At 39.0% G+C, this 14,669-nt stretch overlaps 2 protein-coding genes and 1 pseudogene across 2 annotated transcripts; 1 reads left to right on the forward strand and 2 right to left on the reverse strand.

Moving 5' to 3' along the window:
* Nucleotides 1–3,001: 3,001 nt before the first annotated feature.
* Nucleotides 3,002–5,276, reverse strand: LOC110752066 (uncharacterized). Its single transcript, XM_021952654.2, has 3 exons — nucleotides 4,766–5,276; nucleotides 3,789–4,183; nucleotides 3,002–3,696 (listed from the first exon to the last, which is right to left on the reverse strand). Exons 1-3 carry the CDS (start codon nucleotides 4,914–4,916, stop codon nucleotides 3,253–3,255), a joined length of 990 nt encoding a protein of 329 aa, XP_021808346.2. The 5' UTR covers nucleotides 4,917–5,276; the 3' UTR covers nucleotides 3,002–3,252.
* Nucleotides 5,277–9,014: 3,738 nt separating this feature from the next.
* Nucleotides 9,015–11,985, forward strand: LOC110752037 (protein NRT1/ PTR FAMILY 4.6). The gene is made up of 5 exons (XM_021952621.2): nucleotides 9,015–9,278; nucleotides 9,369–9,474; nucleotides 9,616–9,833; nucleotides 10,362–10,802; nucleotides 10,900–11,985. The coding sequence occupies exons 1-5, from the start codon at nucleotides 9,276–9,278 to the stop codon at nucleotides 11,881–11,883; spliced, it is 1,752 nt and encodes a 583-aa protein (XP_021808313.2). The 5' UTR covers nucleotides 9,015–9,275; the 3' UTR covers nucleotides 11,884–11,985.
* Nucleotides 11,986–12,076: 91 nt separating this feature from the next.
* On the reverse strand, nucleotides 12,077–14,559 carry LOC110752038 (uncharacterized; annotated as a pseudogene).
* Between the last annotated feature and the right edge of the window lie 110 nt (nucleotides 14,560–14,669).

The following is a 14,669-nucleotide window of genomic DNA, read 5'->3' on the forward strand; positions in this document are numbered from 1 at the left end:
TTAAGACTTACAGTCCCACAAGTTAACTTGTCAAATATTCAATTTTATGATCTTCAGTTTGAATAGAAGAAAACCAAATTATAGTCTAATTCAAAAATGTTACGGGTTTAAGTCTCAAGACGTAACATGGAAACCGAAACCCTTTAATTCGATTACATGAACTTCAATTCACAACTAAAACTTGAGCAAACGAAATTGAATCAACTTTGGTTTCTTTTGCAAATTTGTTGACGTCCATTTTCGAAGCTCATTTATATAAGTAAGAGCATATTATACTACTTTCTTTTCTTCTAATTCTTTATATGGGGGTAGGTGATGAGTTGAACATAATTTTCTATAAGAATAGTGTTGGGTACACAATTTTTTGCGTGTATAAAACTACTATCAAAAAGAAAAATATGAGTGTGATATCATTGATATGCAATTTTATATATAATTTACGTTTATAAAATTAGGTGGGAATGACTTTGAAGCTACAAAGTTAAAAAGCTATTAATTTTTAATTGGTTTTCAATCAAGCACACATTAAGTATGGACAACACTCCAAAACAATGAGCCTATGGGAAAGCTCCTGGCTAAGCCATGGATTTGTCTTAAGTAAACAGGACTATTAGGAAAATGGGAAAGCATGCCAAGTTATTAGGCTATGTGTTCAAACTTAACATGCATTTTAAATTGTTATTTTTTAGTACAAGCGACAATCTAAATCAGAGAGGAGGGAGTTTCTCACACGTACACAATTGATATCATGGGGGTTTCAAACCTAAGACTTTTGATTTGCAAATCAAGACCCCTTTTTATTTGATTAGACCGCATAAAACTCGGGTTATGTTTGATTTTTACAATTGAAAGACAGGTAAAAGTTTCTAACGCCAACATATTTAATATTTTATATTTGCTGATGTGCTCACAAAACTTTACTTCGAATTTTGACTCTTGACTGGTGAAAGGACTTGTGTGTAATTAATCACTTAAATAAATAATAATGCTAAATATGATTTTAATAAGGGAGCCAATGGAGAATTGATACCAATTTAGTGGGTAGATTAGATTCCATTGGAGAGTTTAATATTTTAGTAGGAAAGAGAAGTTAAACCACGCGTGACAGAGATGTTTTGCAAATGATTATTAAAATGCTTTCTACATTTCTATTATAAATATTGAGAAAAGTCATCCTCACTTTGCCTAAAACAATGGAAAGAGAAGAGAACGATGAAAGGAAGCAACCACTTTTAGTCTTGGCTAAACATTTATTTGCCAAACAAATAAGGTAAGCCTGATTGCATCAAAAGTTGGTTTCCTTCGATTTTCTTGTACTTGACATAGCTATGGATTTTAAGTCCTACGGATTGATAGGATTTCCTCACACTCTTTAATGACAATATTGCCACTCACATTTCTTATAAAAATGAGACTTACGTGAGATTCATTTATCTATGAAAAAATTTGATTAGAAAGACTTGATGATACTCACAATACCTCATAAAACACAAAAGGAAAAAGTGATGTGCCTCCTTAATGAATATATAGGAAAATGTTAAGACTTTCTAGCTTGATTTGAATTCCATATGGTCCTTCAACCGTTCTCTTCGAAGTACAAACAAAAAGGATAAGTTATGGATATTGTACATACTTATTTTTTGTGGCACAATTTATGAGCTTGTTTGATATGGAGGACTAGACTAGACTGGACTATACTAGCAAAATGCCTACATTTCATATGCATTCAAAGCATAATATGGACATTATTGTCTAACTTAGAGGAAGAATGTGGACTATCTATAAGAGGTTGATGACTAAAACTTATCCCCTATAATCTCCTTGAAAATGGGGGGATTATGAGGGACAAGTTTTAGTCATCAACCTCTTATGAATAGTCATCCTTCATACTCCAAGTTAGACAATTATGTCCATATTATGTCTCGATTGCAAGTCTAGTCCACCCTATCAAACAAGCAACGGCACCCATTTGAAAAGTTTGATCAAAATTCCAAAACAAAACACGCAAGAGAAATTCCTACGACACACTAAACCTCATTGTCAATTTGGCAACAATCATATTTCTTAAGAAGATAAGCAACAACACCACCATCACTTAAGGCCATTATTTTGATGGGGTTGTGTGCTAAATTTTCTTCTTTTTTCTTTTAATGGGAGCCTTGCTAATCGAATTGATAAGCAAAATATTATATCACCAGTTTGGTAGCCATTTTTCTTATGAATCTAAACCAAAAACGAAACCTCTCCTTAACAAAGGGATTTTGCTTAAAACTCTTCTTGTGATTGAACAATAGTTATATGGGAAAACAGAGAAGGAAGAATTATGAACTTTATGGTTTAGCAACTTCATACAACCTATGTTGGGACTTGAAAGCGTGCAATACAAAAGGTGATTTTGGCCTCCACCAAATACAGGAAAGAAAAAGTAGAAGAATAAAATAACAGGAAAATAAAAAATAAAATGGCTGACGCACCATGAAGTTGACCTGCCCACAACATGAATGGAAGAAAGAGTAACACCTGTGTATGCTTTTGGTTCAATCAGATTCACAAGAAATTTGTGCAACCAGATTTTATAAGTAGCAGAGAAGTGTGAAGTCAACTAGGATTAATGTAAGGTGAGATCCAGCAGCTCATTGCATGCGGAAACAATACCATAAATATAAAGCTCAAGGGAGCAGAATGCCATTCATGAGAAATTGGCTCTCAAAGTCAATGTCTCAATGAATAGGAAGCAGAAATGCTACAAATGGTCCCTTTGAGTTTGCATGCCAATCATCCGCTTGTCCCTCATTTTGAAACTTGTAAAGTTTCCTAGTGTGCAAGAAAAGGCAAACGAGAGAGAGAGAGAGAGAGAGAGAGAGAGAGAGAGAGAGAGAGAGAGCTAAATGCAGCTTTTGAAATTCTGCACAGAGCAGTAGAACTAATGTACAAAAAAGGGCATGTGGTAGAATTTTGTCTCCTCATAAATTTTTTAAATAAGGAGATGCAATGCGTGAGATTTCCATCAAGCTTCCTTAACATGAGAATTTTATTTAATTACATTCCAAACAAAAATGGTCCATTAAACACAAAGAACCCCAACAAAAACAGAATTACAAATGGGGCAAATACCACCATCGTTTGCATTGAAACCTAATCCCACCACCACATCCGGATCGGGGTGCCATTGCTTGGACTTATTCTCACTTCTATGCCATATACTTTAAACAAGGAGACAATGACCCTGGATTTGAATTTGCCAAAGAAAACTTAGTAAGACCAGGACCAAAGGGCATGATCTTCCACTGGGAATCCGAAATGACATGAATTTGCAGGCGTGTCAGAGTAATCAACATCTTCGAGCTTTGGGAAGATGTATGGAGGCAACAGGCTTTTGCTCAAGTTATCTTCTTCATCTTGGGAAAGGTCTGACTGGTCAGGTTCAAAAACATATGAAGAATCTCCAGGCTCCAATATTGAAGAATGAACCCCATCAGTGTAATGTGGGCTATCTGAATCAAATATATCACTCTTGCCTGAACTGAGATCTTCCTGCTTAGAGGCCACAGCTGAGACTTTCGATACTTCACACTCTGAGAGCGAATCGGCTGTTGGATTCTGCGGTGGCTCTTGAGACACTTTGTTGGTATCAGAGAGTTCCGAGGTTTCACTCTCTTTCTCTTTGTGGAGCAGCTTTCCTGAGAGAACAAGAACCTGACAAACAATTCAAACTCATCATGTAAAATTCAAAATGAAAATAGTACAAATGGAAAAGAAGGCAGTGAATTACAGAGATTAGTGTCTACCTCAGCCTTTAGTTTATCATTTTCTTCAGCAAGGCTCTCACAATCAGCTTTGAGACTATTGTAGTTGGCTTGCAAAACCTCGTAATCCTTCTCCAGCTGTTTATTTTTCCACCTTGCCCGGCGGTTCTGGAACCATATTGCAACTTGCCTAGGCTGCAAGCCAAGGTCCTTTGCGAGAAGGATTTTCCTTTCCGGTTCAAGCTTGTTCTCCATGTCAAAGCTTTTCTCAAGAAACTGGACTTGGTCAACAGTTAGCCGCCTCTTCTTTCCAGGTTGATGGAAATACTCATCCAAGTCGTCGTCCCCATTGTCTTCGTGCTCATACTGGTGGAACAATGACCTATTCGATCCATTTCCTCCACGAACATCTTCGAAACTCACCATAGATCTTGAACCTGAATAGAATATAATCTCTAAATCAGAAGACCATCTTCCAGATGATCACCAAAAACTAGTTTATCACACACATGAACAGCTAATTCCTGAATTAATAAAGGTACTCTAGCCACACAGTTTTTCTCAACAATCCTATACATGGTCTGAAAGTGATGAACATTAGCTACCACACTTCCATGTTCAACTCTAATCACAAAGTGTTTTCCTTTCTTTTGCTGCTGATTATTCTACCGTTCTGAGTACTTAACCAGAACGAAGAACAGGGGCCTAGAGTACGTAAATTCGAACCTTTATTTAATCCATACACAAGTTAAGCAGCAATATACAAATCCATCTATCGATCACAATAAATACCATACCATATCCACATCCAGAAGAAACACAATCAAAGTGTCAAGAAGATGTTAGTTGTAATTGTCATGCAAACAGATGGCATATATGCCTCAAAGTAAATATCCCAAAAGATTAAACATTTAAGGAAAACAAAAAACAAAAAACAAAAAACCATAACAGAGACACTAACAAAAAGAGTTATAGATATGAAAAACAGAGACAAAGTAGAAAAGAGAGTGAAAAAGTACCCAGAAAAGGAGAAGCAGAGGAAGAATTAGAAGACCCAGAAAGGAACAGAGAATCAAGAGGCTCAGAAGCACAAGGGCCCCTCTGATTCTGAAGCAAAACACTTAAGCTGGACGAAGAAGCACCACCGCTATAGACCCTACCACCGGCCATGTTACTCTTCTGAACACTCCGATGAATTAGTATTGTTTAGTTCGCGTTTGTTAAATTGTTCAAGCTGACATCACCGCCTGGTTTTGATGGCGATCAGAAGCTCGGGTTTGAGGCAAAGAATCACGCTTTGTGGCGGAAGAAGCTGGTGATGATGATTTCTGTGATGTGGGAAGTGTGAGAACAGCGGCTGCTCACCCCCATCACTCAGAAGAAGAGGAAGGAGATGGTCTTGAGGTTGAAGATGGTAGAGAAAGAGTGGAGAAGAAAGCAGTTCTTTATATTTGGAAGTCTCAGAGGCAGAGCGAGAGAGAGAGAGAGAGAGAGAGAGAGAGATGCAGACAGAGAGTTTCTTTCTCTGAAGTTCTGAGCTTGGTGATGTAAATATAGCGAAGCCCAAATGGGTTCTTGTTCTAGGATGGGACAAAGATTGGAGTCTAATTACCATCGTGCCCTTGCTTCCAAGGCATCAATTTTTTTGGTCAAGACCAAGGCATCAATTGTATTCATATTCATAAGTCATAACGACATGCATAACCCAAATATTATCATTTCTCTTTATCTTATCTTTTGTTTTGAATTGAAGTATTTGATGTTGAATCTTTGTTAGAATGACAAAATAAGGCCATTGTTGTTGTACTTTGTTAGAGGTTCAAATGCCTTGTGAAACACAAAAATAGATGAATAAATAAATCAATTCTTTTCTAAAAGAGAAAAAAATTAATATTCTTCTAATTTTAGATACATGTAATCGAGTAAATTTTAACATTCATAATGAGTATTGTAAAATGCACCCATATATTGAGTAAATCTTAATGTTTATAATGAGTTTTATAGTTTACAATTTCATCGTTTGTATGAGGGTTGTTTGAAACTCAATTTTATAAGAAACAAATCTTGCTCATAAGTGCTTATAGTAGAAGAACATAGAATTTTTTGTTAAAAATCCACGTGTTAAGTGCTTGAAAGGTGCTTATTCAGATTATACTGTTATAAACAATAAGCACTTCCAAATTTTTCTTTCAAACGCATTCATAATTATTTATCAGAAAGTGCTTTTAACCATTTCAAAAACACTCATAAGCATAGTGAGCGGGAAGACTTCTTCTTATGGACAAAATTTGGTTTTGTTTTTTTTTCAGAAAGACGTGCAAACAACATTCTAAACATTATAATATGCAAGGATTTTCTTTAAAAAAATGTTAGAAATGGGAGCGTGAAACATGTAGCGGAGGGTATAGCGGTAAATGTGGGGGGCAATGGAAGATGAAAACGAGGGAGAATAGAGAAACAAAGGAATCCAGTCGAACCAGTCGCTCTCAGAATTCAGAGAGAGAAGAGAGAGAGAAATGACTGAGTTGGATGGGGGGTGCGAGTCTAAAACGGATGACTCACTGACCGAGTCACCCTCAGCTTTCTCTCTCTTCTCTCACTCACTGAGTCTGACCGCTCAGTGCCACTTCAACCACTCACGCGGCTCGTGTTTCAACATGGCGGGCCATTATTGGGCCACGTTTACGTGATGTCGGCCCACCCATGTCTCTTCACAGAGATTTTATATTCGCTTGGTCTCACCATCAGCTTATCAGCCTGACCCTGTGATGTGCCCCATATTTGAACTTATCTAAAAATGCAGTGTCTAATCTCACTGTTCACTCTGAATCCTCTACATTTGTAATTACCCTCAACTTTGTTCGACACAAACGATAATCTAAACTATTCTAAATTAATTTAGGACTATAAACCAACTGATCTAACCGACATCTGCAAATCTCAAATTTTAAATACCAGTCAATGTGATTATATATTTTACTTGTAGACCTAAAAACCTAATAACATTGTGGTAGGTCTGGAAGCAGCAGTGAAAATTATGGTCCATTTTCCTAATCCCAAGTAACCCACAATTTCAGGCATTTTAGTTTGGGTCAGAATTAATTTGTACCAAAGTTGTATACACAAGCCCAGAGTTAGTGTTGGATCTTTGTGAGCTATAAGCCCATTAATGACCCACTGGGTACAAGATCCATTTCCCACCACCATCTAGTTTTGCTTTAAGCACCCAATACTTGTTCTCTCATTTAGAATTGCAACAAGTGAAAGAGATTTGGTTCTCAGCAGCAAGCAATCCCTTTTCTTTTGATGGTCTTATTGACCTATGTCAAGTATGCAAAAAGGTTCAAAACTACATGGGAGGCAAGTGGAAACTCTCCAACTTGTGTGGATAGTTTCATTTTCATGGTGGTTCAATTCAAAGCAGAGAACATGTTCAATGGAGCACATAGGCAAGAATTTCTTCTCAACCCTCTCATGTTGCCCACCACCACCTGCATTTTGAACATTTCTTTCAAATCTTTCTATTTTTAGGCCAACCTGAAACCACTTCTCTGCACTCTACTGCCTCACTGGTTGTTATTTCTACACAAACTTTGCAACAAGGCCTTTCCCTAAACAACCACTAGGGTCTAGAGTGGCTCTTGAAGCTTGGATATCTTACCATTTGGTCAATGCAAGAGTTCTGCTACAATTGAAACTTTTCTTGGCCAGTGATTGTGGCTAGTTAGTGCATTGTGCTTCAACATCTGGAACATTGAAAATGGTTTGAGGAATCTTCTAGATTACTTGGGATTCTGTAATCTTCTAAAATGATAACTGGTAAAAATGGAAATCACAGTTGGATTTAAGGCAAAAGTTTGTGAAAGGAGGTATAAAATGGGTTCCATTATGATCCTAATTCCAATTGGAAAAACAATGCAGGAACCTGCTTCTGTTTATTGGCCACAACTTTTGAACTAGCCAGGGAATATTCTTAACCCATTAATTATTTAGATGATTAACATCAGCATTCTAATGTTCTCCTTGACAAAAACCTACATTCTAGGGTGGAGAATAATCAGATAATTATATCCCATGAATGGTGATGTTGAGATGATGAGTGTGCTGTAACTTTCATTCAGAAAACAAACCTAACACTAGCTGTCTCACACAACTAGGTTCACAAAAATCTGTTCAGACTCCTGGAAGTATATACTTATGTGGAAGAAACTTATGCCTTGCACCAAAAGCAAAAGAGAGGATATATAGATGAAATGTTATTGTTAACCTCTGTGTTTCAGTTTTGAATAGTTTCTTTCTTTTTGCAGTCTCACTGTGAAGCTCCATAGGGTCAAATTCAACAAGGGGGAATCAAGATGTTCTGGCAAGGCATGGGAGGAAAGCTGGACTGCTAGGACCACACCCAATTGAAAAACACCAAATTGCCATCCAATTTAAGATCCTGCACGCTTTTGTCTCTGAGAAATTATAGCCACACATTTTATATGATCAGGTGGCTCAGAAAGGAAACCTACACTACAGGGCAACAACATAGAATGATATTACCACACCAGTCAGATGACTCTAGTAGTAAGAAGAAACATCGAAGCCCATCTCTCTGAAAGCTATAAGAGCAATGCCAAGAGACAAAAGTCACATGAACATTGATTGGATGGCCTTGAATTCCCAAAATAAATGGACATGATAGGCATTCTTGTAGCCAGATCAATAAGATAATACTGAGATAGTGCAAAGAAGTAAGAAGATTTAGCATTTATAGATCCTTAGAGATTAGGGTGAGTGGTTTTGGATGTGGCTGTGCCTGTGCCTGTGGGGCGTGCCTGAAAAGCTACATTCTAACCTTTTATTCAAAACCAACATCATAAGATTAAGACCCTCATTAATTTTGTCCACCCCACTTGCTTTTAGTTTGTACTAATTGCATATATGGACAAGAACAGAGTGCATGGTTTGGTCAGACAATCACTTACCTCCACATTTGATTCTCAATTTGAAGTTCATATATATCAGATCAGCCTCTCTAACGTCAGCTTCTTACACCTGTATAGTGAGCTTCAAAACACTAATAATTTATTCTAATGGTTGTGAGGAATGTGATTAGTATATATACATTTAACCTGGTTTAATTGAAAAGCAACAACAGAATGATGATGTCAATTTTAGAACAAATTAGAAGACCAATATTGTATTAGTAGTGGGACTGTGGGAGTATATTTGGCTCCCATTTTACATGAAACACATGTTTCTCTATGATTAAGAAATCCAAAATAACCCCCCCTTCTCCCCTTTTCAATTTAAGGGGTAGAAACTGCCAACACCATCTTTTTTGAGGTTAAGAGGCCAGGGAGAATGAATAGTCATTTTCATGGAGTCTAGATCCTTCTCCTTATACTAGCCTTTCTCTGTATATAAATATACCTCCATTTATCACTTCCAAACTGAAGTAACAAAAACTACTGACATCAGTCCAACCTGTCCAGCCTCCCCCCTTTCCTTTCCCAGAAAAAAGTCTAGAAGCTCTAAAAGAAGATGGTAAGTTTCAAAGTTAAGATTTCGCATATATGTCAGTGTCCTTGCTCTACGTACCGCTATGGTTTGATTTTATTTTGGATATCATTGTAGGATGAAGCACACCATTTGGACATATGGGAAGGCTATGTAGATTGGAAGAACAGACCTGCCATAAGAGGCTGTCATGGTGGCATGCTTGCTGCTTCCTTTGTCTTAGGTTAGTAAGCCTTAGATCCCTGCAAGCACATTTTCTAGTACTTTTTGCATTTTTTATATTATAAACTTCTTTAGATGTGTTGCAGTATAAATAGAAAATATGACATGAACATCTCTAACCTTTTTCTGTTGAAAACATTAGTGGTGGAGATACTGGAGAACCTGGCTTTCCTGGCCAATGCAAGCAACCTTGTGCTATACCTGTCTAAATTCATGCATTTTTCTCCATCAACTTCTTCCAACATCGTAACCAATTTCATGGGCACCGCCTTCCTCCTTGCTCTCCTTGGTGGCTTTCTAGCTGATGCTTACTTCACCACCTACTGCATCTATTTGATAAGTGCTGCAATAGAATTCATGGTGAGTTTCAAACGAACATTCGGATTCTAATTCTTTTCCCCGTCAGTTTACTTCATGAAATCGGTTTTTGACAGTTTCCAACTAAGCCTTCCTCAGAATTTGCCCTTGAAATATAAAGTTTCCCATGAGTAAGATAGTTTCATTTTCAACTTGCAGAGTGCTGTCACAGACTGGCAGCAAGAGTACTTCTCCAAGAAAAAGCCTAGTTGGCTATGGGACTCATTGAAATATCTCTGTAGGGACATAATAAATCCAGTCAAATAATGTTACATCTAATTAATGTTGGAAAACAATGTTAGTTTTCTAACATTAATTAACCTGATAAAGTTCACTTAATATGACAAGAGCTAATGACCATTTGATTAATTGGTTAATCAAAGAGAAGACTCATAAATTAACCAAAAGGTCCAAGGCTGCCAAGATAAATTTGTTGTGAACATCCCTCCTAAACAATTCATTTTACAATTTAAGCTCTGACAAATACAATGACTACTATTGCCACATTACTAATTTAGACTGATGGACCAGGGGTTACTGATTCTCACAATCCAAGCTCAGATACCATCACTAAAGCCACCAACCTGCCTTTCAGTGACCACCCAGAGTCCATGCCAGGAAGTTCTTGGTGGGAAAACAGTGATGTTATTTGCAGGCCTCTATCTGGTGGCACTTGGAGTTGGAGGAATAAAAGGTTCTCTTCCCCCCCACGGGGCTGAGCAGTTTGATGAGACAACCCAACAAGGCCGGAAGCAGAGATCTGCATTCTTCAACTACTATGTCTTCTGTCTCTCTTGTGGGGCTCTTGTTGCAGTCACGTTTGTGGTATGGATTGAAGACAATAAAGGCTGGCAATGGGGTTTTGGGATTTCCACTGCAACAATACTGATCTCCATCCCACTCTTCCTCCTAGGCTCTCCTAAATACAGGACCAAAATTCCTGCAGGAAGTCCAATTACAACTATGTTTAAGGTAAAATCATTATTAACATAGAACAATTTAAATTTGCATTAGACTGAACCTTCGTAAACAAAACTCACCTCCTTTATTTGTGAATTGTGTCCATCAGGTTATGACTGCAGCAATTTGCAATGCCTGCATAGCTAGAAATCCTAGCAATGCTGTCACCAACATGGCCATAACCCCATCTTATACAAATAACCCTAGTGAGAGAGAAGAAAAGATGACAAGTCAAACTCCATCTGAGAGCCTCAAGTTCCTTAACAGAGCAGTGACTATTAGACCTGTCCATCCAATGCTAAAATGTACTGTAAAGCAAGTCGAAGAGGTGAAGATAGTGTTAAAAATTCTCCCTATCCTTATGTCTACCATAATGCTAAACTGCTGCCTAGCTCAACTCTCCACATTCTCAGTGCAACAAGCAGCCACCATGAATACTCAGCTTGGTTCCTTTAAGGTTCCACCGGCTTCTCTCCCTGTCTTCCCTGTCCTCTTCATCATGATCCTTGCCCCGGTTTATAACCATGCAATCGTTCCATTCGCAAGAAAAATAACCAAAACTGAAATGGGGATCACTCATCTACAGAGAATTGGGATTGGACTAATTCTTTCAGTCATTGCCATGGCAGTGGCTGCTGTGGTGGAAATCAAGCGAAAGAACGTAGCAGCTAAATATGGACTACTAGACTCTGCTGAACCTCTGCCCATCACATTCCTTTGGGTGGCTTTACAGTACTTGTTCCTTGGGTCAGCTGACCTTTTCACATTGGCTGGAATGATGGAATTCTTCTTCACAGAAGCTCCAATGAGCATGAGATCTTTGGCCACAGCTCTCTCTTGGGCATCTCTAGCCATGGGATATTATCTTAGCTCAGTGCTTGTATCCATCGTCAACGATGTCACTGGGGCGTATAGGCACACACCATGGCTATTTGGCGACAACTTGAATCATTATCATCTTGAGAGGTTTTACTGGTTGATGTGTGTCTTAAGTGGATTGAACTTTTTGTACTATCTCTTATGGGCCAGCCGCTACAAATACAGATCAACAGGATCTGATTTCAAGGAAAATCAAAACCCAACAACCCTCTAAGAATTAAACAGAGGTCCACCTTTCCCTTCCTTTCCAAGAATCACCCGATCATGTGCCCATTCCATTTAATATATATGAATATTTGTGTGTGTTTGGAACCAATATGAGCTATATCAATCATGCAAATGTATTATTTTCTTGGTTATTCATTTAGTTGTCTTTAAGGTACCAATATGGGGTGCCAAGGAAACAGAAACAGTCTAAACAGAATTAATTAACTAGCCATTACCAACCCAACGAAATTAACTTACATGAAACCCAACACAGAAACCAGCTTAGAAGAAAAACCGAAAACACTGCAACTGGTTCAATGCTCAGGATTAGAAGCTTAACTAGGCAAACAGATAAAAAAGAAACAACGAATTATTGGAGAGAATGAAGCTGATCTTTTCTTAAAACTGATGATGATGATGATGATAGCATCAGTCTACTACAGCCAGATGTTGATACCGCGAGCCAGAGATGTCTATTACCATGAGATGATGGGGGCCAATTTCCCCATCATTCTCCAAGAAGCACTTGACCAAATTATAGGAGAAGCCACTCAACCTCGCCACACCTTGTTCTGTAGCATGCGCCACTGGTATAGGCATGTCGTTGTCATTCAGATTCCAAAACAGTATGCGTGGCACCACATCGCCATATCCTTTCTCCTTGAACTTTCTCTGTATCGCCTCATAGTCAGTCTCCCATCTATTGAAAGAAGCATCATCAAAGTCTTGGTCGCTGGTGAACACGAAGAGCCTCTTGATCATTTGGTCTGGCTTCAAATTCCCATTCACAGCCACTTGAAGAATTAAATCAAACACCTTCTGAAAATCAGTCTCGCCATCCGAATGCTGGTTATCCATCGTCCTCATAAATGTGTACTTGGACTTTATATCACCGCCTTGTATCGAATGTAGCTGAGGATTTTGACCGAAAGTTATCACCTTTCCTTTCCACGGCTCTTCACCCAATTCAGACACCAACAGTCCCAAAGAAATTGACATATCCATGGGATATCCACTCATCCTTGCTGAGACGTCACATACAGCCAAGCAATTCTTGAACTTTCCCTGCTTTGAATAGATTTTCTCAACCATTGCCTTCCACTGATGCTCAACCAGTGGCCCGAAATTTTTATCACTCACGTAGCCTATGATATCATGTGTAAGAATAGCACTTACATTGATCTTAGACTCTCCACCAGCTTTGACATCATTCAAATACTTCTCAATCGGACATGAGTGCTGCTTTCTTGGAAACTTATCTTCAAAGCCTTCGTCCATGGCCTTCCTCAAGGGCTCCAAAACCTCCTTCATCAGCCTCTCTCGGACCCTGGACGCGTAATCAGCCTCCTCCTCCTCCTCCTCCTCCTCAGCACAACAACCGCCTTGCGAGCATTGCTCTCACAGGAAAACCTTCTTCGCAATGCTCTCGCAGAGCAAAGTGGCACGGTCGAAAAAGGAATCCACGGAAGGGCAACACCTCGCTGCATCTGTTAACCCCAACTTCAAGGAGTGCTTAGGATCATTGACATTGTCCTTTCCCTGCTGCTCAAATTTCTTCAAGTTTTTGATATCATACTTCAAGCACTCAGCGTAAATATCTGAAACCCGCTCATGTAGAAACTGATAATCTTGGTCACCCTCGTACATCTCAACAGCTTTCTTGGCCATGGCGATGATCTTCTCTCTCTTCTTGCTACTAGTACGCCTCCCGCTGCCTACTGTTTTAATTATCAAGTCATCATAATAATACAGCAGGTTTTGCATCCTCTTTATCCTCTTCCTCTTGTAGTTGGCATCATCCCGGCCTTCTAGAACCCCGTACAGAACCTCGAGAAGGGATCTGAAACGCCCCAACGACCCCCCAACGACCCAGCAATTGGCAGGAGGTTGTGCGCTAGGGTCTTGGGGTGGTTCTGGTGGAGCCAAAGCGCCGCTGTGTAGAACAATTCTTCGAGGTGGAAGCTTCTGCCTAGTAGCTTGCAGATGAGCTTGAGGGTGGTTAAGGAATTGTGGGACCAGGCCAGCGGGAGCAGTTGTTTCAGATAGCTACCGGAGTCCGGGGTGCCTGGCAGGACGTGGAAATAGAGATCAAGGCAGGGGTTACCGTAGGAGCAGGGGATCTTGGTCCCGTGGCTAAGACTGGAAGCGGGTTTCGGTACTAATTGGGGTTGTGGTGGTTGTAGTGGCGGCGATAAAGATTTGAGCTCTGGAGGACCAACAAGAGTTGTAGGAGCCCTTGTTGTGAGTTGTGAGGTATTGGCCGTATAATTTTGGCATGCTTTGAGAACAGAGAGCGCCTGCACTTGCCCTCGTTTCATGGTATTAGTAGTGGCGGTGGCTGATTTCCTCAGTCAACTTGTTGCAGAGGAGAAATAAAGACTAGTGCAGATAAACATATTTCGAGAGGAGAGGTCTCTTTCAGTCTGCTTTTCCTTGGGCACAAAGTATTTGCTTACTTGGGCTTCAAGCAATATAATTATATTTTTTCTTCAACGAGTCTGAACAAAAATAATATAAAATTAAAAAAATCAGTGCTCGAAAGGAGCATTATAGGAATGGGGGATTTTGAGCAATCAAAACTTAATTGCCAGAAGTAAATATAGCAATTGAAAACATATGACAAAATCTGAAAAATTAAATTCAACATAAATTAATTTTTGCATTTTGAAATACCCACAAAAATTCCAGCAGCAGGTTGGAGTTGCGGTAGTGGTGGTGGTGACCAACAAGAGTTGTAGGAGCAGAAAGAAAATTCTAATTTCAAAAGTTCCATATTTGAATGGAAAATGATTT

The sequence above is a fragment of the Prunus avium genome, chromosome 5, assembly GCF_965620075.1.
Source record: "Prunus avium chromosome 5, drPruAviu1.hap1.1, whole genome shotgun sequence".
NCBI lineage: Eukaryota > Viridiplantae > Streptophyta > Magnoliopsida > Rosales > Rosaceae > Prunus > Prunus avium.